At 56.6% G+C, this 25,428-nt stretch overlaps 2 protein-coding genes across 2 annotated transcripts in view; both read left to right on the top strand.

The window, feature by feature from the left end:
- The first annotated feature begins 11,067 nt into the window (after positions 1-11,067).
- Positions 11,068-19,294, top strand: LOC132075738 (motor neuron and pancreas homeobox 1-like). Its single transcript, XM_059476418.1, has 3 exons — positions 11,068-11,503; positions 18,325-18,485; positions 18,986-19,294. Exons 1-3 carry the CDS (start codon positions 11,068-11,070, stop codon positions 19,292-19,294), a joined length of 906 nt encoding a protein of 301 aa, XP_059332401.1.
- A 3,215-nt stretch (positions 19,295-22,509) lies between these two features.
- The window catches only part of CFAP65 (cilia and flagella associated protein 65), a 31,722-nt gene continuing 28,803 nt past the window's right edge, over positions 22,510-25,428 (top strand). Inside the window, exons 1-4 of the mRNA XM_059476186.1 lie at positions 22,510-22,590; positions 23,409-23,477; positions 23,774-23,928; positions 24,608-24,710. Coding sequence (XP_059332169.1) covers positions 22,510-22,590; positions 23,409-23,477; positions 23,774-23,928; positions 24,608-24,710 — 408 coding nt within the window. The remainder of the gene's footprint in view (positions 22,591-23,408; positions 23,478-23,773; positions 23,929-24,607; positions 24,711-25,428) is intronic.

The following is a 25,428-nucleotide window of genomic DNA, read 5'->3' on the forward strand; positions in this document are numbered from 1 at the left end:
GGGTGCTTACTGCACCCACTGTTAAAGGGCAGGCAGGGCTAGAAGGCACCATGGGCTTCTCTAGGAGCAAGGTTTGGGCACCCCAGTGCCCTCCAGCAGAAGGATGACATCTCTCTCCTCACCATCCATACCCGGGCGAGGTGGGTAACTGGAGGTGTGGGATTGACCCAGTCTGCACGGGACCAAAGTGTCATTAGAGCCAGCTGGAACCTGGGGCAGGATGTAGTAGGGACAGCCACTGTGGGACTGCCTGCCAGGGATACCTCTCCATCCCAGCCTGGAGTCACCACCTCAGTGCCCGTCCATCCTGCTGTACCACCCCCAGTCACCACAACACTCAGAAGATGGAGCCTGTATCCTGTAGACAGGTTTCCAGTGTCACTAATGTTAGTCAGTGCTGTCCCTCACTCCTTGGCAGCCCTCTCCCGCTCTACCCCATCCCCATGCCACCAGAAGGAAAAATCCACTAGGCAGCACCCCACCCAGGCTCCCCACACCTGTGCCAGCCCCACACCTCTCTGGACACACCCTGCCCCATCTCCACGCTGCCCTGCCGAGCTCCCCCGGGCCGTGCTGGGATCAGCATCGCCCTCGGGCTTTCCCTGGACCCCCCAGCCCGGCAAGTGTGAAGCAATTCGGCAGCAGGCTGTCAGCGAGGGCCCTCATCACAGGGCTAATTTAAGGGCTCTGCAAGGCGGCAGAGCTAATTTAATTAGGTTCTTATTACACAGAAGGACAAATTGGTCCCCGGGGGGCCACGGGGGTCAGGCTTTCGAGAAGTGCTTTGTGGAGTGAAATTTCAATCGGGCTGCTGCGGCAGGCAGGGGGAGCCAGAGGCAGAGGCTGCACAAGGAGGGGATGTGCTCTTTGGGGGAGATCAACTCCAGGTCCAGGTTTTTAGGGAATCACTGAGTGTGGGGGAAGAATTCTTTGCCCCATTCTCCATTAGGAGAATGCTGCAGGGTCCATGGCAGCCGCTTTGGGATGGAGGCAGGGAAAGCAAGGAGGGCCTGGCTCTGAGCTGGCTTCAGGGCAGTGAGAGGGAGGGAAAACATCCCTAAGAAAGATGCTAAGGTCTTTCTGAAGCTCCATTAACTCCCCCACAGCTCCATAACACCACATGAAAAGAATGTTGAGGACAAAATGATGTCCAGCTGACACCCAGGACTTATGGGGGTCTCTTCCTTGCCTGGATGTCATAATCTGCTTGTCACTCAGCCCCAGGAGAACCAGGACAGGCTGGGAGCTGCCCCGCTGCCGGTGGGCACATGAAGCAATCCCATCTCACAGCGTGCCAGGGCCAGGGGAGGGATGATCCCAGCAGGGTCCCAGCTGGGCAGTGATGGATGGGGCTGCTGGTGGGTGGCCGGCAGAAGGGCCGGGCTGGAGGGTCCCACAATGGCTGTCTCTCCATCAATTTGTCCTCATTACCATATAAATGGTGGATGGGAGGGAGAGGAAGGGCATGTGGCGACAGGAGACACCCCCACATGTTCCCATCTGGGCTAGCACGTCCCCCCTCCCCATCCTTCCAGCCGTGTTAAACCAGCTCCAACAACCGCGGCCCCTAATTCAGCAGAAGAGAGGTACCACCCCCTATTCAGAGCCTTGAAAAGGCTACAGAGTCCGGCGCTGTTAACAAGGGGGTACACGGTCCCCGTCCCCGCCTCTCCCGTCTGTCCCTCGCCCCACGGCCCTTCTGCCGCGGCAGCGCCAGCCCGGCTCCATCCCGGCTCCCGCTGGGGGCAGCGCGATGTGTGCTGCTGAGCCACCCTGCACCCCGAAGTCCCTCCGCCTGCCCCTCTGTCCCGAGCCCCCCACCTCTTGCCCCTCTCTCCACCGTGGCACCTGTGTGACAGCATCACTGGGAACAGCCCCACCACAGGTGCTGCAGAGCCCCTCTGCCTGTGCGTGGCAGCTTCCCCCGGGCAGGGATGGAGGTGTTTTAGCAGGCAACAGCCTCTGGGTGTCAACCAGAGCCTGCTGTGCCTGTGTGAGCACCGCGGACAGACAGACAGATGCACGCATCCTGCCCGCTACACATACCTTTATTCCCTGGACAGGCACCTGCCCACCAGCGCACTGGACCCCCAGCAGACACCCTCCAGCTCTCAGAACCGCCACCCAGTGCCACAAAGCACTTTATTTTCAGCTTGTATCCTTTATATCCCAGGAGCACTCACATGTCCCTGGGTCCCTATCTCTGTTCCCTCCAGGAAGAAGCTGGAGGGTGCATGTTACTACAGGGACAGCAAGGACAACAGGACATGGGCACTCCGTGGCAGTGCCCCCCTCTGCAGCCATACCCAGCCCTGCAGCCGTGCCCACCTCACATCTGCCAGGTGCAGAGAGTACTCTGGACCCTTGGAGGGGCCTGACAACCTCTCCCAGCACACAGGGTGAGCCCTGCCGACCCTCCTGCTGGTGGGACACCCTTAGCTGCCGCTCCCGCAGTGTGGGGTACACGGCTGACACATCAAAATCCCCGTCCCTTCCCTCCCCCGCTCCCCAGGGACACACTCAGCACCCACAGCGGGTCCCTGCTGCAGAACTGGGGGTGATGCTGGTGGTCCCCACCCTCCAAAGGAGGGAAAGGCAGGCAGGGGCAGCCGGCATCAGTCACTACCTCATGTCTGGGTAGGAGCTGGGGGCTCCCAGCGCTCTGAGAGCGCTCAGCAGGGCACAGCCCCGGGACAAACGCCACGGCCATCGGCACTGACTGCAGCGGCCGCTGCGCGGTGCCACAGGGGCCGGCGGGATGCGGCTGTGTGAGTATGCAGCCACACGCTGGGGACGGCTAAGAATCTAATCAGGGTCCTTTTCCGTAATAAATCATTTGTCTTAATCCAACGCCCTCCCTCCTGCTCTAATAACTCCCAGCACTGGGCCCCACAGCCACAACAATGCAGCTAATGGAACAATTTATTTTCATAATGGTGCTGGTGGGGAGAAGGGGTGGCCGGGGTGGGGGCAGCATGGTCTAGGGCAGGAGTTTCTAATTAGTGAATGAAATTTGATGTAAGGCTGGAGGAAGATGGATTTGCTTCCTGACAAGGGGCCTTTCAGCTCATCAAAGCACCCGAACAAGGAGGTAAATTAAATTATTTCTAATTCTTCACTAACCTCCAGGGAGTCACCCTTCCACCAGCAAAAGATGGGTCCATTCCTGAAATGAAGAGGCACTTGAAGGACTGAGATTAGGTAGAAGGGACCGATGTAAGAGATGGGGATGACAAGATGGGATGGGGTGGGACAGAGAAGCAGGACAGGCTGCCATTGACTTTGCTGGAAAAATAGGGAGGGAAAAGGTGCTGATGGAGGGAAGAGTTGCAAATGGTCAATAAATAAACAACTCCAAGGACTAATGACTAATTTGCTGTGAGTTTTCCATCCATCCCTGTCACCTAAGTAGACCTGGAACAGGGCTGAAACACAGCTGGTGCTGGGATGGAGCAGAGCAGCCCAGCAGCAAGGAAACAGCATCCCAACCCTCAGGGAGTTTGAGCAGGGACAGCACTAGGCTGTGAAGGGTGACTGATGCTGAAGTAGGCAAAGGGCCCAGTGTAGGGGATTGCTTCAGCAAAGGCTCCTGTTCTCATGTCTTTGTATAATTTAAGGCCAACACCAATGAGGTCAATGGTTGTGGCATAGAGCTGTTCCTGGGATGCAGTGTTTTTTTCTAAATGCCGAGCTCCTGCAGTCCTGTGATGGGATTTATTTTACAGAACAAGTGCACTCCCTCCCAGCTCTCCCTGTTTTACAGAACAAGTGCACTCCCTCCAGTTTTCTCCCTCTTGCAGAAAGACCTTCCAGTGTCAACCTGCCCCTAGCCCAGATGTCCCCAGCACTAGAGTGGAAAGAAGCAGTCCTGGTGCTGTGGCTGGAGTCAGTCCCTGGCTCTCCATGGAGCAGGGAGCATCACAAGCTGTCCCCAAAGCTGTGTCACAGCTCTGTGGGGCCGAGGAAGCCCATTCAGGAACAGCAGGTGGGTTCCTGGGGACTTTCCCTATGGAATCATGGACTGCATTTCCTGCAAGACCTGCCCTCCCAACCATCCTCAGACTGCCAGGCACAGCCCAGGCAGTGAAACGGGGATTAGGGGGGCTGTGTATTTCTGCAGGGAGTGGGGAGGCACGGCAGAGCCTGGGCCCTGCAGCAGTGCCCGCGTTTGCTGCAGGCTGGGCGGCACAGTCCCCTCCCCACGGCTGGGACAGGCGCAGAGCCGGCTCTGCTGACCCAACACTCCAGGAATTTAATTTGTTTAATATATTCCCTGGGAAAGAAGAAAATAAATAAGTGGCACCTCGCTTGCCCCCATGTCTCACTCTCGCAGGGGAGGTGTCAGCTTAACGAGCCGAAGCCCTCAGGCTGATTAAGCGGCGCAGCTCCGAGGCAGGGAGCGCCGAGCAGCGTGATGGATGTACGAGAGCATCAGCCCCCCTGCCTGGGGCTGCACGGCTGCAGGGACACACATGCCTCCCCACAGCCTTTGCTCCTGCACCCCGCACCCAGCCTTGATCAAGGGCATGGCAAAAGCCTCCTCTTGCCCCAGGACAGATTATGCTGCCCCGTGGCTCTGTGGCACAGGCATACCCGGGAATGTGAAGCTGGGGCTGTTTTCGACTCTGGAGGCAGGGATGGACACTCTGGTGGCTTCTCACCGCCTGTGGGTCTGTGTGGCACCTCGTCAAAATAGGGGCTCAGGACCAGAGGTGTGCAGGGCCTTTGTGCTGAGCTCTAGGTCTCATCCTCACTGTCCCCCGTGGGCTGGGGTAGGGACACTTGGGGACACTGAGGCACAGGGATGTGCTAGAGAGGATGGGGACAATCCAAAGGGAGCCCACGACTCTTGGTAGCCCCTTTAGCGCTTTTAGCAAGTAGCCCTTGCCAGACTGCTGGAGAAAGACAGTGCCCCTTTTCCCCATCCGCTCCTCTCTCAGGCTCTCTGCAGCCCTGTTTGCCCACGCCTTCCCCTCCTGGTGTCCCTGCAGGAGACGTCACCGTGTCCCACCATTCCTGTCCCATGGCATCACCGTCCCCTGCCCCCACCTCGGGAAAGGGTTAATCAGCAGCCAGGAGACAGGGTAATAAATGGCCGTTATCTTGTTAATGAGCTGACATTAATTAGAGCCCAAGGTCCTGGGAGGAGCAGCTGATTTATTCTGTCATCCCGGGAGCAGGTTAGGGGCTGACTCCATGGAAAGGCCATTAACAGCCAGGAGGTGAGGCTGTGTTTTTGGGGGAAAGAGGTGTGTGTGAGGGTGTTCCTCCTCCTCACTCCTGCACCCCCAGACCCCAAACCTGGCTCTGTCCCCCACATGCAGCAGTTCTGGCGTTGGGACAAGACACAGTGAAGCCAAACCAGAAGACTGGGGAGGTGACAGGACAAATCAGAGCTGGGGGACCCCCCTGGTGCCAGGGGAAGGTGACCTTGGCTGTGCCAGAGATGTGTGACCCTGGACACAAGGTGCTGGAGTGCTGTGCAGGGCAAGGGCTGTGGAGTGGAGCCGTGGGGAAGCAGCAGGAGGGACACAGTGCATTCAGTCACTTCCCTGCTTTCCTGGATGATGCTGAGCTATGGAAGGTGCTGGCTTGTTTAATCTCTCCCCCCCAAAAAACAAGACCTGGGGTGAGGACAAACACTGAGGATGAGCCAAGGTACTCCTCCTTCATTTGGGGGCAGTAGGATGAAGGAGATGTCTCTGAGGGTGCTGTGTGCTCCTGGTGTTTCAGACCCAGATGTTGGAGAGAGGTCAGGGGCTAACAGGACTGGAAATGTAGTGGTTATACTCCGAGTCCTTGTAAGAAATAGATCCAAGCTGTCTGTGTCCCTGTCACTCCAGTCCATGTGTGGATGTGTCACCCCATCCCACATGTCCCTGTTGCTCCATCCCCATGTGTTTACAAGGGGACAAGTCCTCTGTCTGCACCCTTGAGTATTTTGCAGTGCATTGCTGAATCCTGGGAACCCAGCAGCCCCAGGGCATCCCCTGCAGCGCTGAGGCTGGTCCTGAGGGGTGCTGCCAGTGTGGTGGGATCAGGTGTGACACTGCAGAGCTGCCCTGGCTGTTTGTACTGGGGCAGGCACCCTCCCTGCCCTGCCAGCCTATCTGTGCTGGTTTGCTATTCCCTGCTCCACAGTGGGAGCTGTTAACACGTTTTTCTGCTCAGCCTTGCCCTGTCCCATCAGAGATGAGGCTGCTTATTTGAGGAATTGCTTGGCTAAACAAACAGCTGCCCAGAGATCCCTGCAGGAGGCCTGTCTGGGAGGGACTGGGCCGTGTTTGCTTTCCCTGTTAACCCTTCACTGGGGGCTGGTACCTGTGGAGGGAGGGTGGGTGCTGGGTACGGGGGCAGGGGCATGGAAGCACGGGGATTTCTGCATTCCAGAACAGAGCCCCACCTGTTGGACTGAGCAGCTGATGTGCAGGATGCAGAAACCCTCAGGAGCCTGTGGCTGGCCTGGAAGTCTCTGAGGTGGGTAGGATTAGGCCAACCCACATGAGAGGGGATCCAGGCAGGGACAGAGCATGGCAGGGACTGAGCAAGGACCTTGGAAGCAGGCAGGGAGGTGCCTTCACTGACTTGTCCTCTGTCACCATCAGAGCAGGGGGAGTCCCCTAAAGTCAGATGAGAAGCCCTGTGAGAATGCCCTGAGAGCATTTCTGCCCTGCTCCCATGGCAGTGGTGTGGGTGCCCCGAACAGTGTTTCTGCAGAGGGGACAGCCCCCACGCAAGCTGGGACCTCGGAGCTGCCTGTGCCAGATCTGACACAAGGTACACTCAGCTCCCACCACTGCTGGGCTGATTAAGATCGATTATCTGGTTGGTTAATGGCCCCAAGCCACTCACAGGTGACTTAGACTGTTCATTTAGTCACAAATCATGGCTGGGCTGGCAGTTTATTTACCTTCCCCACCAGCCTCCTGTGGCTTCCCAGACTCTGGAGATAGCGGGTGGCCTGGCTGTAAGGGGCAGGGCAAAGGCAACGTCCTGCTGTGGGCAATGGCCAGGGCTCCCACAAAACCTGGGACACCCCAAAAGGGGCTCTTGCACCTAGCAATTCTTACCAGGGGCTCTGCCTGCTCAGGGATGAGGGTAGGGTGCTCCTACAGACTCTCTTGTGGGGAAAGAGCTAGAAAAACACTTCTGAGCAGGCTTACGTCCAGTCTCCAGTATTAGTGGTGACTCCAGGCTGTATTTCTCCACTAGCTGGCTACAGACTTTGGAAAGGCACAAGATGACCTGAGGCACCAGGTCCAGAGCAGCAAGATCTCTGCTTCCTCAGAGATGCTTTAACAAGGCTGACACACCATGGGTTTCTTACTGAGAAGTCATTTCTAAAGGTGGAAAGCTCTTGGGGCTGTGACCTGTGAGTAGCTAATGCTTAGCAAACAGGTACAGCCATCCTGGAGACAGACAGGGAGCTCTTTCAACACCTGAGAGCCTAAATGGCCTGGTTAGAAATCAAGGTTTCTGTCATCTCTCTGTGATGGGCTGAGCCCTGATTCCTGCACAGTCTCTGTGCCAAAGGTAATTTCTATTGACTCAAGACAGGAGGTGACCCAAAGCTGACAGGAGAACCTGGTGCTAAACTGTCCATCTAGGAAAGCCCAAAATGAAAGGCTGGGTGAAAATCAAGACGCCCCAGCATGGGTCATGTCATATATTGTGTCTGGGATGAAGACTCGATCATGGGAAAATGGGAGTCTGGTCCCAGTTGGGAATTTTTTTATCAGGGTATGGATTTTCCTCGGCACCCTTGGCTTTGATCTTGGGGCAGTTGCATTCGCTGAGGGACATTACGTTGCTTCCCAAGGTGACACTGAGGAAGTAGTGGGGCTGTAAAACTGAACTGTGGTCCCAAATATTACCTGTGATCTCCATGGCTTCTTTCTGAGGGCTCAGGTACTGCTGGCAACAAATTGGGGAAGTATGTGCAGTGCTATTGGTAGTGTTGTGGGACTCTGGAGCTGCTGAAAACTTGTGTACACCAGACCTGGGTGTCTTTGGTGGCCGTGTGGGGGTTTGTCCTTCTAGTTTTATTCCTGGTGCTTGACTTTACATGGATGGGAGTCACAATGGAGTCAATTCACTGCAGGCTATGGACACAGTAGGAGCTCCAGGTGTCTAGCTGTGTACCTTCCCATCAGCAGTAAAAAAGGCTTTGCAGGGTTCATGTGTGCCTGCAGGGGTGCTGCTGTGAGTGCTGCTTTCAGGTCACTCAAGGGGGACTGAGTTCTCAATGTCCAGCTGAGGCACATCCAGAAAATTACCCCCAGGATACTGAGGCAGATTAAAGAATCCCAGGAAGCTCAGGGCTGTGTGAACACTCCTGGTGATGCCCCTTGCCCAGCGTGGGATGCTTTGATCAGGGTCTGCCCCAGAGAGGTGAGGGAGCCTGGGCAGCATGGACCTCCTGCAGGTCTGTACTTTCTGGACAGAAACAGTCTAAGTGGTTAAAGTGAAGGTAGCTTTAGGGCACACTGAACACGAGGTGCATCAGGCAGGGGACAAATGGAGATACTGATGGGGTAGGTTTTAGCACAGAGGAGCTGTGGGGGGACTGGGAGCAAGATGATGCTGACAGGGAACATATCCCCTCGAACTGCACCTCATCCTGAACTGGGGGGGGTTTCCTGGGAGAGCTTCTGTCCACAGGGTCCTGAACCCTCAAACTGGAGATCTCTGGCTGGTATCTTGGGGTCTGCCACCTGTGCCTGATGTTCAGGGTTGCCTTACACCCTCCTGTGCAGGAAGGATGCTGGGCAGAGGTGAGGGGCCAGGCCACAGTCACATTCACTTATTACAATCCTCTGATTTAGTTAGCAACCAGGTGAGCTGTCACTGGAGGATTTGATGGATGGGAAAGAGAGTTCCCTCCTTCCTGAGGCGGGAAATGAAGCTAATCAGACCTCGGACACCTTAATCCAGCTCTGATCTGATTAATGACCCTGAACACTGTGAACTCATCAGCACCCTGGCATCTATCACTGCCTTGCATCCTGCCCCTTCTGCTGTCCACCACCCAGCCCAGCTCTTCTGCACACAACCATGGACACCATCTCCATGGGCTGTGTGCCAGCTGCTGTGGTCCTGGACAACCCTCTTACAGGGTCTCAGGCTCTGCTCCAAATATTGCCACTCATCATCCCTCCATGATTTCTCTAGTTTTCTTTGTTCAGGTATTTCCAAATAAAGAAATAAGCCAGGTTCTACGGCTCTGTCAGCAAAGGTTTCTTGCTTGTGCAGTTCAAAGGCTGCAGCCTGGCTGGTTGCACTTGCATCACCCTGGCATCAGGGAATTGGGCACTAGCATGAGCTGCTGATCCTTGAGAGAGTTGCTTGTCTTTGGAAAACCTCCTTGGGTAGTGTAGGGGACTTCCATGAGGACAGTAAGGCTGTGACTAAGAGCTATGACCAGACCCCTCATTCAAGCCCTGCTCCCACTGCCTGAGCTACACACTGGGTACGGTCACAGATGGTCTCAGGGCTCGCCAGGAGTTACCTGGGTTGCCTACCTGCCTGGTAGGGTGATTGAGGCGCTGATTTCTCTGTTGTGACCCAGTCTCTGCTCCAGGTCTCAAGGCACCTTCCCTGTACAGAGCTAACAAACCATTGCAATCCTTGAAGTCAGTCCTGAGGGCTCAGGCGAGGAAGTGATGGCTCCCCCTTCCCATGCAGGCTATTGATCTGCAGTGGAACACTTGTCCTACCTTCACTGTGCTCTCTGTTCCCTGGATATCTCTTGTAGTTTCCCCCTGTGCTCAGGAGTCAGTCTGCTCTGCTCCTCCCCAAATCTTGTCCTGTCTGTGCCTGCTGCTTGGCTGTGCTGGCACTTCCCATGGCAGGAGGGAGAAGGTGCTTGGTGTCCTTTTGCTTGTGGGGACATTGGCTTGTGTGCTGGCAAAGCAGAGGGGGATGGAGTGGGGGATTTTCTTTAGCCATTATTACATTTAGGCAGGGCAATAGCAGCTGCCTTACTTCCCTTCCTAAGAGCAAGACCCATCACAGGGCACAAAAAAAATCAGAGGCTTGTGTCACTGTGTCAGAAGGACAGAAAAAAGTGGGAACTAGAGACAAACAGGAGTAGACCCTTAATGACAGAGATTCCTAAAAGCACATTCCACACATGCACTTTGCCTCTCTCTAAAGGCAGGAGATCTGGAGCAGCTCTGCTCCTGCTTACCCACCATTCCCAGACCAGCCAAAGCTTTCCTCTCCATCCTTCCCAGGTGCTGTTCTCCAAGCTGTGTCTTGCCTAGCAAAGGTCAGACCAGGCAAATGAGTAACAATCTGCCTGTGTGCACCTGCTGGGCTGCATCTTGGACAGGCATGGGTGATGGAGGGTGGTGGTCCTTTGTGTGCCCAGCTCAGGTCTGTTGATCTCCCTGGATCACAGCAATGCAAACAGCACAGCTGGGCACAGGTGGTGATCTCGTGGCACGGGATGCAGGGGAGCCTGCTAGTGAGTGAGTGCCCCTCCTGCCCTCCCAGCTAAGCACTCTGCCCTCCGAGTGCCCGGGAGCTCCACGGTGCCAGGGCAGCACTGGAGCCCAGCAGGGCTTTGCCTACATGTGCTGAAGTCTCTCCGTGTCTCCTCCAGTTGCTGTAACCATAGAGCTGCGTCCCTGCCACGGGGCTCTGGGTCAGGATGATGGGCTCAGCGCCCTGGGTGGGTCCTGGCCGCTGTGGGGACCCCTGGCTGTGGAGGGGCTGGGGAAGGGGCAGAGTGGCCCCGGTGACTCCCTGGCGTTTGCCCACGGCTGCGGAAGCCGGAGGAGGGCGGCCGGGGGGGAGGGCGGGGGGCCGGAGCGGAGCCAATGGGGAACTGGGGTAGGTGGAGAGGGGGTTAAAACCCACCCCGGTGCCGTCGGGCGAGCGAGTGCCGGGAGGCGGAGCGGAGAGGAGGGCTGCCCTCGAGGGCAGCCCCGCTGAGCGCGGCGCGGCCCGCGGGTGGATGCCCGCCGCTGCCGGGGCTCGCCCGGGGCTGGCCGGCCGGGCTGTGCCCTGGCAGGGGAGCGGCGCGGCGCCGGAGGGCTCGACGGCTCCTCACGGGGCACGGCCATGCACAAGCCCATGGAGAAGTCCCAAAACTTCCGCATCGAAGCGCTCCTGGCCGAGGAGCCGGCGCGGAGCGCCTCCCCGCCGGGGCTGAGCCCCGGGAGCCCCGCGTCGAGCCCCGGCCCCGTCGGGCGCTCCGACACCCCCTCACCGCGGGCGCCCCCGGCCGCCGCGTCCCTCGCCCCGGCCGGCTTCGTGCCCAAGCCCGGCTTGCTGCACCTCTCTGGCCCCGGGCTCGGCGCCCTGCCCGCCCTGTACCCCCCCGCCGTGTACCCGCTCCCGACCCTGGGAGGCCAGCACCCCGCGTTCGCCTACACCGGCATCCCGCACCTGCCGCCGCCCGGCGCCGAGCACCTGAAGGCGGCCGTGGCCGGCTCCTTCCCGCTGGAGCACTGGATCCGAGCCGGGATGCTGGTGCCGAGGCTCTCCGACTTCAACGGTGAGTGAGTGACCGGGCACCGACCCTCCCGTCGGGCGGAACGCGGCTCTGGGCCCTTCCGCCCCGGCGGCGTCCGCCGGCACATCAGGTGCGGCTCCGTCCGACAGCCCGGGACCGAGCGTTCCCGACCCCACCCCTTCGAGGCCCTCCGGTGGTCCGGGTCGGGAGCCCGCAGGGACCCTGAGCCCTCCGCCCTGACCCCGATGCGCGGCTCGCTCTGTATCCCGGCAGGGCAGGGGTGGGGAGCCGGAGTGTCCCGCTGCTGGAGACCTCCGAGGGCTGCGAGGCCCTGGCGAACAGATCCGAAGGGCAAAGTCTCGCCGTACGCGGGCCCGGTGTTCCGGCAGAGCCCCGAGGGGCGCTGCCCGCGCCGCCGGCGGCACAGCCGGACCGCGCCTACCCGGGCTCCGCGGGGCGGGAAGGAAACGAAAAGAGAGAAACGGCGGCAAAAAACTGCACCGGGAAACGAATAAATCCCTCCCGGTGTGTCTGGGAACGAACCCGCCCCAGTCTCGCTGCATGCGCGGCCGGATCGGGCTCCGTGCAGGGCCGGCGCTCCGGGTCCCGCTCGCCTCGTGGGATGAGCGGCCGTTGAGCTCGTTCCTGGCGGCAACTTCGGGAACCGGGCGGCCCGACAGCGTGCTCGGCTCCATCCCTGCCCCAGTCCCTCCTGGTGGGCATCACCAGGGCTCGGGCAGGCACCGGACCCCGCACTGCTGCCATGGGTCCTGCAGGGCACGGACGGAACAAGAGCTGACTTCAGGCGCTGGTCCTGTTGACGTCTGGCACCCCAACCCGGACCCTGCCCTGTGCTGGTCAGTGAAAAGATGGGCATTAAACCGAGAGTGACTGGTTAATACAGCCCCATCAGAAGATCCATATTTGTTAGCTGAGTGTAAAAAAAAAATTCCTAAAATTCGGGAAGCCCATTTGCAAAATTATTATTAATTTTTAAAAGCTGGATAAATAACAGTGCAAAATTTACAGAGAACTACTTGAAAAATCACATGTATTACTCCAACCTCAAACTATTCCTGGTCAGGTTAAAGGGAAATTGGCTGTTTTTTTCCCCACCCTCTCTCCCTTTACCTGGCTTTCCCTAGACTTTAGGAATGCTCCGTCTGTGAATCTAGAGGTGTAGAATAAGCCTTCAGTGCTAGGGTTATGTATGCTCTTCAAAGATGTCACTAAGACAAAAAAAAAAATCCTGATTAGTTGAAGTCTTTATTATTTATTGCATCTTCCTGCATCTCTGCAGAGGCCATGCTATCTTTGAAGGGTCTGGGTCTGTTGGTGAATCTCAGCATCCTGGTAGCTTCATACAGGGCTGTGTTTCACCGCAGTGGGAATGCTACACAGCATCTGATCTGTAGCCCTGAGTGCAGCTTCTGACTGGGATAACATAGAGATATTTGTACATCAGCACCATTCCTTTCAAAAGCAGCATGTGATTTTCAGCTGGTTGTATCCAAAACCTCTCCAAAGTCCCAAATTATTGGCATGAGAACAACTTGTGAAGGGAGCTCTGCAGAATGTGCTGGACCAGAATGTCAAAGGGTCTTGTGGGAAACACTGGGCAGGGCTCCTATGGAAGTTCAGAGGGAAGAAAAGCAGTTTCTGACCCAAGTGTTACTTACTTGGGTTCTGGAGATCCCAAAGCAGGGTAGACACGTTGAAGTGTAACAAGGATGCAGGAAAAGCTGCCAAAACTGTAAATTTTTAAATCAGGATGACCACTGCCTCATTCCATGTCCTTACTAAAAGGTGTTTGTTCCCAATTCCAGGGAGCCCTTTGCAGTGGGGATTCTTTCTCTCCAGAGTGTCTTGTCAGGTACTTCAGCAATTCTTCTGCTTATCCATCTTCACATCCTTATTTCTGTCCATTGGTAACCTTAGGGTTCTTAAGGGTGTCTTCAGCCCTTGCCCCTGTGGGCTCACTGAAGCTCTGAAATCAGGTCATTTGCAGCATGCCTTCTCCTTGTACCAACAGCTGCAGGCTCCAGCTGCAGGCTGTGCCTGTGCCTGGGCTCAGATTGCCCCGGTGTGGTGGCAATGCCTGGGGACAGGGACAGCAAAGGGCACCAGCCTAGGATCTGCTGCCTCCACAGCCCTTCCTCACCTCTCTGAGGAGTTGGGTGGGCTGGGCAGGAGCCTTCCTTCCATTGTTGGCACAGGGCTCCTGGGCTGCCTCTAGTTTGTGGGAGCCCCTGTCCCACCACCCAGCCTAGACAGACAGATGGACAGACCTGCCTGGCTGAAGTTTCCAGAGTGACCAACTACAAGTGTCAAGGCTGCTGGTGCCTGTCAAGTTTAACTCTCCCAGGAGCAGTGGGCAGGTGCTGTAAGAGATGAATCTGAAAGCATTCTAGGACATATTATGGATCATTCCAGGGGGTGATCGCCCTTGAGATTTATTCAAAGGGAATTCCAGGAGTAAATTCTGGAGTAAATTCCGTCTTTGGGTGCATGTGTAGCAATGTTTTGCAGGTGTGGTCTGTTTTGATCTCCTAGAGACAGTCAGGAAGGGGGAAGCAGCAAGACAGCCCATGAACTGTAAGCTCTGTGGGTATTCATTGCACACATTCGCCCTGCTATCACCTGTGCGTGGGGCTGCCAGGGAGGCTGTCTGGGATAGTTGGCACCCCCAGGGCCTGGCCTGGGTGCTGGGCTCAGTGAGAGGCAGGGTGAGCGCCTCTCCCTCCCTGGCTGTCTGTGCAGAGCCGCACGCGGTGCTGCAGCCTCTGCTGCAATGCGCACTCTGCAAGGCCTGGCTGCAGGAGCAGGTGTGCCCTGGCTGCAGGAAACAGGGATGCTGCCTGCCCAGGTTCTGCTATCCCCAGCCTGGATCCCTATCCTGGGCTTTGAGCACCTCCTGAAGCACCCAGGGGTAGCATTTGGCACTGGAATGCCAGGCCTATTAGTTTTTCTGGGAGCTGTGATTTATTTGCCTTGTTTGTCAGTGTGGAAATGTGGTGCAGTGGTGGGAGCCAGTGCAGGGACCCGCTGCAGCTGAGAGCTGTAGAAATGGGGAGCAGTGACATACAGCTGTGGGCTCTCAGGAAGAGCAAAGGATCCTCTCCGAGGGACCCAGTGCTTAGATGGCTTTGCTGGCACACCACTTCCTTGCATCACCAACAATTTGATGGCCTGGAGCCCAGATCAGAACCTGCCCATGATGGCAGAGAGCTTGCTGATGGGCTGTGCTGGGACAGGAGAGCAGGCAGAATAAGTTTTATCAAACTTGTTCAAAAAGCAATGTCTTCGAAGGCTCACCAGGTGTACAGTGGTCTGGTTGGAAATACGGGCTGGGAAATTGCATGCAGCAATTGAGGTTTAATGGTGGAGCAAGCAAGGGGCTTGCAGAGGTAGCAAGTGCCCTTACACATACTGCCCCACTGATAATGGCCAGGGCTCCTGGCAGGTCAGAAAAAGCCCGTGATGCTGACCCTGATGCTGAGACTACCTCCCTCCCTTGCAGCTCTGACATCCAGAGAAACACCTAAAGCAGTCAGGGTGTTAATTTCCTCTCCTTTATCTGCCAGACCACAAAGTGAAGTGAACTATAGTTAAACAAACCAAATTAAAAACAAGTGAGTTAATATCAACCTGGGATTACCCCTGTTATCAAGTAGGCGGAACTGTATCAAATAAACCAACAATTCTTTATAAGCTTTGTCTAATTATCCAGGAGGCAGCTGCCTTGCAGAGCTCCTGGCCTCAGACTCGGAGGGCATTCCTGGCCCCAGGCCAAGCAGTTTATTTACTGATACTGCAGCCAGATGCCAGGCACCCTTCAGGGGGTCCAAGCCTTGCCAGGCTGAAGGGATGGTGAGACAAGCTCTGATCCTGGGTGGAGATGGCTGAGCAGAAAATAAATTCTTTGGCAAGCAAAGGTGTAACACTGGGGCAGTCCCTGGTCTTCTGGTAGGAGCTGGGTAAGATGGAGAGCTTTCCCAAAGGGTAATACTTTGTGAGATGCTGATGGTGATGGGGATGGGTTCATAGCTTGCTGAGTGGAGAAGGTAAGCCCTGGGAGGCATGCTTGCTGTGCACCCCTTGGGAGGATTCTTTGTCCATGTGGCAGCCTGCCACAGGGCAGGGAGGGATGGGTCTCAGCAGAGCATGCTGGCAGTCTCAGCTTCTACCTCCTTCCTTGTTTCTTTTCCCAGTGAGAATCTGCCATCCTCTTCTGCCATACTCTCTCCACACAAAAGAGCTAGAGCCCTTTGGGAAAGGTAACAGCAGAGGTGATGCCACAGATGTTGATCATTCATGTCCATGAAAACCTGCTGCTGTGGGTGGCTGAAGGTCAGCTGTATTGCCTTGGGCTTTCTCAACGTGGTGTGGAGGCCAAACCTTGAACAAGTCACAGTGGGGAGCAGTGGGGATGGATAATTGTAGCTGCTGGAGGGTGTGTTGTCAGAGGAGGTCACAGATGAGATGGCCAGCCACACTCTGTGGGCTGGGCACTGAACTGGTGCTGGCTCAAACTGTATAACAGCACCACAGAGGGATTTGAGGATTGTTTGTTGGGGTTTTTTTGGTCATCACTGGGGCAGGAGGCAGAGTGAGTTTCCAAGGAAGTCGGGCTCTGTACAATATTTGTAATGGGCACACTGCCCTGAAACTGAATTGGACACTGAGAAGGAGAAATCAGGGCTGGCAGCAGGGCCATGCTCCAGAAATCAGTCCCCTTGATTGGTAGTTCTTTGGGCTATATCCTGTTTGGGTTTATTTGACTTTTGGACAAACTTTCTGTTCTTCTTTTCCCTGCTAGACCAAGTAGTCCTCAGCAGCTCACGTCGGGAAAAGTGAGTCTCTTGAGATGGTGTTGTCAAAGCAGGCTGCCTTCCAGGCTCCTCTGAAGCTGGACAGATCAAACTTGCATTGCTTTTAGGATTGAGATTCTTCTGTGAGGCACTTCTGTGCCTCTACTATTCCTGCATCTGGTTTTAGTCTGGTCACATATGACCTTGATAGAGGAGGCACAGAGGAGCCTTTCAGGTTGATCTGAAGGATTTCTGTGCTCTCTGGAGCCAGGACACAATGCCCTAGGAGTTGAGCCCTGGGCTCTCTGTTTTGGAGTGGGGAATTCAGATTGGGAATATGATATCTCTTCACTCCTGGACCCTCCAGGTCCAGAAAGCTCAGAACTCCTGGATTTTTGGATGCTGAGAGGGCACAACCTCTTCCCTTCTCTTTCCCCAAAACATTCTCTGGAGACCATGCTCAGAAAGAGGAATTGATCAGAGGAGCCCTTCCCTGACCTGGTGCAGCCAAACTGCACAGGGCAGCCTCGTTGCAGGGAGGGATTCTGGGGCTCCAGATGCTCCAACCACCCTCCTGTCTCTGTCAACAAAGGAGGCTCACTGGGACCCAGAGTCCTTGGGCTGCTGGACACTGCCTGGGGCTGCTTTGTGATGTACCCCCACCAACAGAATGAATTTCCCCTCCAGTTGTCTCTGATGCATCTCTGGACTTTCCCTCCCCGAGGAGCTGCAAACGGTGTTAGCTTGGGCTGCCCCATCCCTGCAGATGCTCGTTCCCATAATACCTCCTTTTCTTAGCCAGAGGAAGCTTTTGCAGACCTGTTTGGTCCCATGTTTCCATGGGGGATTTGTACAGCCCGAGCATCCACAGCCAGTCAGAGCCCAGGTGGCTGTTGAACTCTGCAGAGCTGAGACATCTCTCATCTCTGTTTTGTACTGGAAATCTTTTGAACCTCTCATTCAGTTTTAGCCTTGAATATGTTTCCTATGCAAAATAATGCATCATGTATCAGAATCATTGGCACAGTGTGCCTCTGTTTGGTCAGTTCCTTGTTTAACTGGCCAGTGGCTGCAAGGTGGGTCACACAGACTGTCTCTGCTGGCACTGAGGGGCTACAGGCAGAAGAAGGGGTTGTGTCTGTCCTGCTCCCAGGAGGCATTTGCACAGCCCTAGCCCAGCCTGTGTTCTATCTGCTTGACCCAGAATCCGGGTACTTGGGATCAAACCTGTGTTGTGATCACTTAATAGCTCTTTCATAAATTCCTGCCCCATGCGTCATCGCTGTGTTTGTGAAGGGCTCGGGGGACACCTCGGGAGATGGGCAGGTTGGGATCAAAGCTGGAATCTGGGGGAGATAACATGAATGGTGCCCCATGTCCAGCAGAGTGGGTGAGTTGGAGTGGCCCTTGCCAAGCACTGCACACTTTTGGGGCCAGGATGCTCCAGGATCTTGTTGCCCTAGATGTGGCAGCAGGGATGTTCCAAGGTCCTTTTGCATTAGTGCCCACCACCACCTCCCGCCATTCTCCCCCACGCCCCTCCCTGCTGCTCCAGCCCTTCATTCCCAGCTGCAAACCCCTGGGATTGCCGCCGTGGTGCTGGGAGAAGCAGTAAAAGCTGAACCCCAGGGGGACAATAAAGGCAGTGGAGAGGAGATAAGCGAGGATCAAACAGAGAGCGGCAGCCACCCCCTGCTGGACTCTCAAAGGTGCCTTTGTTCTGCTGCCTCCTGGTTCAGCGCCGCTCTGCCTTCAAGGGCTGCAGGCGAGATAGCGGCGCTCAGGGCAGCCCCAGCACAGCCCCTGGCCGTTGAGCTGCCACCTGTGCGGCCCAGCAATAAAAAAAGAGAATTAATTTCAGTCTCAGCACTGATCCCAGTTGTACACCGAGGCCTGATAACGTATCTCACTGGTTCCTATCAGGCAATAAAGCCATTATTGGGGTGGGAGATGATGGAGACATTCATCTTCCTCCTCATCCTGGGTTTGCTGAGGGTTTGTCCCCCTACCAGTGTGCTGTCCCCTGACCCCCACCCGCTGTCTGCTCTACAGCTGCCCCACAGTCTGGTTTGATGGGGAAGTGCCGTCGGCCCCGCACAGCATTCACCAGCCAGCAGCTCCTGGAGCTGGAGAACCAGTTCAAGCTCAACAAGTACCTGTCCAGACCCAAGCGTTTTGAAGTGGCTACGTCGCTGATGCTCACTGAGACACAGGTACCTTGCCCTGGGGGGATGAAGCATAGCACCATGGAGCTGCCATGGGGGCAAGGCAGGGTCATGGGCAGTGCTAATGGCATCAGTCCCACACCCCACTGCTCCCATCAGTGCCCCTTCAGAGCATCTCTTGCAGACACCTGCCTGGTGGGCTCCAGGTGAAGGGCATCCCAGATATACTGCTCCTCTTTTCACCTGGCACCCCCAACTTGGATTTCAGAGCCTTCCCATCCTTCAGCATGCTGTGGGAGAGATCTTTTTGTGGGGCTAATATGAAAATGTCTCTGTGGATATCCTTGGCTGGATGGGGGGAAAGGCAGCAGCCCCCATTATCCCTATCCCTGTGACAACCTCATCCTCTTTGTACATACCTGTAGCACCATGGGATGCCCCACAATGAAGAAGTTTTGGGGGAACCCTCCCTGCAGGGAAGGTGAGGGGGTGAGTGGGGACAGGATGCAGCAGGATACATCCTCTCCCCTGGGGCTTTCCCTTGGCAGGTGAAGATCTGGTTCCAGAACCGCCGCATGAAGTGGAAGCGGAGCCGCAAGGCCAAGGAGCAGGGGGCTCAGGTGGAGCCTGAGAAGCAACGAGGGCTCAGCAAAACCTGTGAGAAGCTGCTGCCCGGCGAGCCCCAGGGACAAGCTGCTAAAAGCCCCGAGTTCATGGGGCACAGCCCTGACTCGGGCTTCCTGCACTGCAGCGCCGCCGAGCTGAGCTATGGCCAGGACTCGTCTTGCTCGGGGGGCGAGGAAGAGGAGGAGGACGAGATGGGCGCCACAGAGAGGAAGATTGGCTCTGTGTTGTGAAAGGCGAATGGAGCCAGCTGGGAGAGGGGCCAGGCTGTGTTGTGGGGGTTCTCTTTGCTGGCAGACACAGACTGTGCCTGGAAGGAGCAGGGGGCCGCAGGGCACCTGCCACCCTTTAACTTATGTGTGTTTGGATCCTATTTAACTTGTAATTATTCCTCTGTGTGTATCTGGAGGAGTCCCCAGATCCCTCCCCTATAAAGCTGTTATCTGGATGCCTGTGCTTTTCCTTAGGGGACAGGAAAATCCCCTGTCCTGCTACTGTGCTGTCCTACCAAGTCTCTGGGGAAAAGGTGGGGAGAGCAGACTTGGACAGCTGGCAGGCTGCTGGCACAGCTGCAAGAGGGAGACCCAGACCCTTCTTTGACTGCACTGCCACTTCCCTACAGATATGACAACGCCTGGAGCAGCTCATGCAGTGTGGTGCCAGCTTGTCCTTCCCCTTGGTGGCATGAAGAGCTGGCAAGGATGCCCAGGTTGCATGCCAGCCTGCCTTGCCTCCTCCTGCACCAGTACATCCCTGGGACAGTCTGTGCTTTGCAGGGAAAGCTGTCCTGGGAAGCAAAGCTGATGCTGTTTTCCATGCTGCAATTGGCCTGCTTGCATTGGTGTGGCAGTGTCCCAAATAAACGTGGGGAAAGGGAAGCAGGAAAGTGCTCAGGCTGTGAAGGCTCAGTGCTGTGGTGAGCTCCCTTTGCCCCATAGTGATGCTTAACCTCTCTAGGTTCTTCTCTGGGCTTGTTTCATTGAGCTCTTGGCATGTTGCTCACTCTGACTGGGCTGAAATCAACCCTTGGCAGCAGGATGGTGACTGACACCCTGTTCCACTTCCCTGGAAACACTGGGGTTGAGCACTGACTCCCTGTAAGTCAGCAGGCTGCCCGTGTCCTCACAGGATGCTGGAGGGTCCTGGAAGATCCCCCGTGCTTCCTGTGCCTTTCTGGCTCTCCCCTTGGGGAGCTGAGATGGCCGTGGAGGCAGAGGGGCAGCGCTGCTTCAGCACTGCACTGCGCCGGGAGCTGCAGGGGTGGAGCGGGCTGGGCCGGGCTGGGTGACCTTTCCCAGACAGACCGTGATGTCCCTCTGTCCCACACCCTGCTGTCCTGTCCCCTCCCCGGCTCTGCTGAGCGTGCAGGGAGGGCTGTCTGCCCCGGGACTTGTGCTGGGGGTGGGAATTGCTGAAGCACAGCAGCCCCTGTGGAATCCTGGCCGTCTCTGGCAGTCAGTCGGTGACAAAGGGACAGGTAAGCGTTGGTGTCACACATCGCAGGGCTGGGAAAAGCCCGTCGGTGTCTGGGGGCCGCACCCTGGGCAGGGGGACAGAGGGGTGGGCAGGGGAAGCAGGTGACAGGAGAGAGGAGCATAGAGACGGACGGACGGACGGACGGACGGATGGATGACGGTCCTGTGCGGGGGGACAGTGACCTACAGTGGCTGCTGGCAGCTCAGCAGTTTCCCCCGGGCACATGGCATCCTCACTGCCCAGGTTCCCTCTCCCCTGGCAGTCCCTCTCAAGACACGCAGGTCTCCAGATCCCTGGAATTGCCCCGAGGGGATCTCTGGTTCTGGGAGGCTGCAGCCCTTGCTCCAAGGGGGGAGGTATGAGCTGGGGCAGCAGCAGGTGCCAGGAGCCTGCCATGGGTGTGTAATGTGGGGCAAGAGAGAAATAAATGTGGTGTAGGGGGAAGAAATACAAAGAAAGTAGGAAGGGAAGGGGAAGCCTGAAAGGATGGTACCCAATTCCCTGCCATTGCCGTGTCGAGACAACAGAGGAGGAGAGACCCATTGCTCCAGGAGAGCTGTGCCAGCTCTCAGCAAAAACACAGGACTGGGCACAGAAATGCTGGCACCTGCCAGCCCGTGGCTGCAGGAGCATCAGGGCCAAAGACATCTATCAATCCCCCGATGTGCAGCCTGGCTCAGCAGGCGACCACAGGGAGTACCACACACTGGAGCAGGGCTGAAAGGGGGGACTGGGATGGTAGAGGCAGAGAGGAAAAGGCAAGAAGGAAAGCAAGAAGTGCCAGGGAGGAGGAGGGGAGCTGAAGGCATGTCACAGGCTTAAAACATTCACCTTGATGGGCCGTGACAGGTTTAATTTGCAGAGTACAATCGTTAAAGTGATGGATGGGAGGCGTTCATCTCGCGCCTGCTGCACTCAGGCCCACCGTGGCTGCAGGAGGGTTTGTTTTGTTGCTGTTATTTATGAGCTTGTTTCTGGAGGAGCCAGGCACTCGTCCAGAGCTAGGGGGACAAAGGAGGGGACACAAGTGATGCTGGAAGAGTTAGAGTGCTGATTTACAGCCGGGCTGCTTAGCTGGATGACTCATTTGTAAACACTGACAAATGCCATTAAAGCTGCATCTCCTTCCTGCCTCTGCCGGGCACCCTCCCTGTGCGGTTTGATGCGGCCAGCCCCGCTCTCCACCAGAGCTGCCTGCGCACCCTGGAGGCACTATCTGTCTCTCTCCACCGGAAAAATGAAGGTCCTGTCTCCCTGAGGGTCATGCAGGGCACTGGGAAGATGTAGGACTGTCCCTAGGATGGTGGTGGTGGTGCCCCATGAGAATGACACCTGATGGGCTCACACAGTCAGGGCTCTCCATCCTCTGTGCCTTTGCTGGTCTTGACCCCGTAACTTTTGGCAATGATAACAACTTGTTACCTGTGTCACCAACGCTCCAAGGAGCTTAGGGTGACCCGGCCCCATTAAGGTGTCACTCCATCCCTATGAGAGCACCCTCCAGCCTGATGCACCTGTGACCCTTTGCCACCCAGCAATTCCCACACTGTCCCCACTCATCCATCCGATCTATCCACGGACTTTACGGCCCCTCTTTGCTGGCTCAGCACCAGCAAAAATCCTCAACACCTCTCACCGCACGCTCTCTCCCGCACCCCTGCATCCCTCCCTCCTTCCCCCGCCCTCCTCCATCTCCCTGCCCCTGAACGTCCCATCTGTCCCTGATTTCTGTCTCCTCCCTGCACCCCTGAGAACCCCTCACGGCCTCCTTCCCGGAGGGGTCCGGAGAGCTCGGTGCTCTCCGGACCCCGCCGGGCTCTGCCCGCGCCCTCTCCCTGCCCCGCTCCCGTTCCATCTCCGCCTCCCTGCGCGTCCCTCCGCCGCCCCCTGGCGGCCGCCTCTGCCCGCGCGGATTGACCCGAGCCGGCCGCCGTCGTCGCTCCGGGAGCCGCTGCAACCGCGTCCGGTCTCCATGGCAACGCGGGCCGGCCCGCCCGGCGCTGAGCGGCCGCCACCGGTACCGGCACCGGCAGCGAGGTGCCCCGGGCTCCCGGTGCTCTAGGGAGCCGGGCTGGGATCGAGGGAGCCGGCGGGGCCCGGGGGCGGTGGTGACTCGGGGCTCGGGCTTCTACTCCGCTCCGGGGGCAGCCGGATCATGCTGGAGATGGCCGTGCCCCAGGGAGCTGGGCGGCCGTTCACTGTGGGGAGCGGGGTCCCGCCACACTCATCCACACGGGGCTCGGGGCGGCCAGGCCAGGCCGCAGCGCACAGCCGTGCTGTACGGTGCTCTGTGGGCCGGTAGTGGGCAGGGCTGTGCTGCCCAGCGCCAGGGAGAGCCCCTCCGCAGGGGCTGGGCTGTGACCCACATGGGGACAGCCGTGCGCTCTGGAGAGGGCTGCACCGGGGACACAGCGGGGCTGGGGACACAGCGGGGCTGGGGACACAACGGGGCTGGGGACAGAGCCGGTGCTGGGGGCACAGCGGGGCTGAGGACACAACGGGGCTGGGGACACAACGGGGGCTGGGAACACAGCGGGGGCTGGGGATACAACGGGGCTGGGAACACAGCGGGGGCTGGGGATACAACGGGGCTGGGAACACAGCGGGGGCTGGGGACACAGCGGGGCTGGGGACATAGCGGGGCTGGGGATACAACGGGGCTGGGGACACAGCGGGGCTGGGGACATAGCGGGGCTGGGGACACAGCGGGGGCTGGGACACGGCGGGCGCTGCTCCCGGCAGGGAGGGGGCTCAGCGCCACCAGCAGCCTGAGCAGGGCCGTGGGTCGCTGGGAGTGCCCGGCTTTTGGCAGCAAAGGGTTTGTGGGCGCAGGAGCAGCGCGTGTGAGGACTTTTCCCTCTTGTTTCTCAGATGCTTGCTGAGCTGCATGATGAGCCCCAAAACTCTGACTGTTTTTGGAAGAGTGGCTATGACAGGAAGGTGAGCGAGGAGCAAAGAGTGCTACTGACTTGGGTGGGTTGCCTGGCAGGCTGGGAGAGGAGAAACATGAAAACGTCTTTCATCACACTTTTTAGTATCTGCTCCCTCTGCTGTTTGGGCTGTGGCCAGGAGGTGTCCTCTCTGGAGCCCGGAGCAGGGCTTTTGGAGACTCGTGCAGTTTTGCCGCGGGGTGGCTCCTCTCATCCGCTGCCCGAGTCAGAAACCCTTAGCGTAGAGAAAGGGCTGTTTATTTAAGTGATTTCTCCTCCCTTCCTCCCAAACTGCTTCTCCCTAAGGTGTCTCCAAGAGAGGCAAAGAAGAAGAAAGCCATATTCTGGGGCATTGAGGTCCCTGAAACACTCAGTTGGCATGACTGGAAACTTGGAAAAGAGGTGATCAAACACCTGACCTTGAAAAATGTTCACAGGAAAGTCCAGAAGCTGAGTTACAGGTGCGTGGGAAGTTTGTTTGTCCTTTGCACTCCTCACGCTCTCTCTGCATCCTCACTCCTGCTGTATCAGTCACATCTGCACATTTTCTCAGATTCACCTTCCCTCTCTCCCCTTGAGTGCTGTGCAGGAGACAATGGGTGCACCCTTACGTAGCAGGACAGAAACCTGCTAATTCAGAAACACAGGCCTTGTTCCTGGCAGAAGTCTGTTAAATGAAATGCCTTGTTTTAAATTCTGTTTTGCTGATACTTCTGTCTGTGAGGCATTTCCAGTCTAGTGAGATTTTAATTGTGGATGTATGCCAGCCAATCACTAGTGTGACCTAAAACCATTGCTCCCGGAGTCCCTCTGCATGCTGAGCCATTCCAGCAGTCCCTGTGACCCTCCCTGCTCTGAAACTCAAATGTGTCTGCCCTATGTGGTGTGCTCATGCTGCATGTCCTGAAAACATAAAACATTGTTCAAGGAAGGGGTGGGTGCTTCGAGATGGGAATAGGTTTTCAGGACACCAGGGTTCTGTCCCTCTCTACTGTTTTGCTGCCAAAGTACCCCTGGGGTCCAGCATGTAAAGTGCTTTAAAATTGTGGGGTCTGGAGATGCTGGTTATTTATTCTCTTTTCTGCTCACTGAAGCTGCCCACTCTCAGACAAAATCTCTTGTTCTGATTTTGTTGCCTAGAGCTCCTTCCACGCCGTCCTTCCTCACCGTTTTCCCACAGCCCATCACTCTGAACCCTGGCATGTCTGTGAGCCTGCCCGTGGTTTTCCGGCCCAGTGAAAAGGTAAAGCAGCACCATCACAACTGCTCAGGCTGCACTCTGGGGGACAGCAGTGGGCCTCTGCCTCTCTTGTCCTTTCTGATTTGTTCTCACTTGAGTGAATGAGTCCTTGGGGGAATTCCAGCATAGAAGGAGTGGGCAGAATGGCCTTCCTGATCTCTCCACATCTTCATTACCTGAGGGAGTCCTAATCCCTGACTTCTCTGCAGAGTTTGCCAGTAGTTATGAGAGGAATCCTCACAAAAAGTATTATTCCCAGTTTTTCATGTACTACTTCTGCCTTTCAACTCAGTAAGATAAAGTGCTTAAACTGTCCACACCGGTTTGATCCCAAGGAAACACATTTGGGTGGTTTTAGTGCAGAACCTTGGGCTGAGGGGCTCACTTTCTGCCTTCCCACAGGAGATTCCAAACCCTCTACATTCAAGGGCTACCTGTTTTCTAAGGGCTATGTCAGGGGCCGCCCTTCTTTTGGATGGAGGGTGTTTCTGTAAGCTTCATTTTAAACAGCAATGGTTCTTTTTATCCAGACCCTTTTCTTATTTTTCAGGTTGTTTGTAGTGTCTGTCTTGGCTCTGGGTGTTGATCTCTGGCTCTTGTTGATAGCTGTGTGTCTTTGATGTGTATCTCTGTCCTAGCCATAGAGCACGGTCATTGGACAGATTCCTAGTACCCTGCTCTCTTAGTATCATGATTTTCTGATGACTGTTCAGTGTTCCCT

This window comes from Ammospiza nelsoni, chromosome 7, assembly GCF_027579445.1.
Source record: "Ammospiza nelsoni isolate bAmmNel1 chromosome 7, bAmmNel1.pri, whole genome shotgun sequence".
NCBI lineage: Eukaryota > Metazoa > Chordata > Aves > Passeriformes > Passerellidae > Ammospiza > Ammospiza nelsoni.

Bases quoted from the DNA above. Each gene is read 5' to 3' on its own strand.
- LOC132075738 (XM_059476418.1), top strand. From the start codon at position 11,068: ATGCACAAGCCCATGGAGAAGTCCCAAAACTTCCGCATCGAAGCGCTC. The intron at 11,504-18,324 runs GTGAGTGAGTGA...TCTGCTCTACAG, and splicing joins GAGGCTCTCCGACTTCAACG to CTGCCCCACAGTCTGGTTTG. The intron at 18,486-18,985 runs GTACCTTGCCCT...TTCCCTTGGCAG, and splicing joins TGATGCTCACTGAGACACAG to GTGAAGATCTGGTTCCAGAA.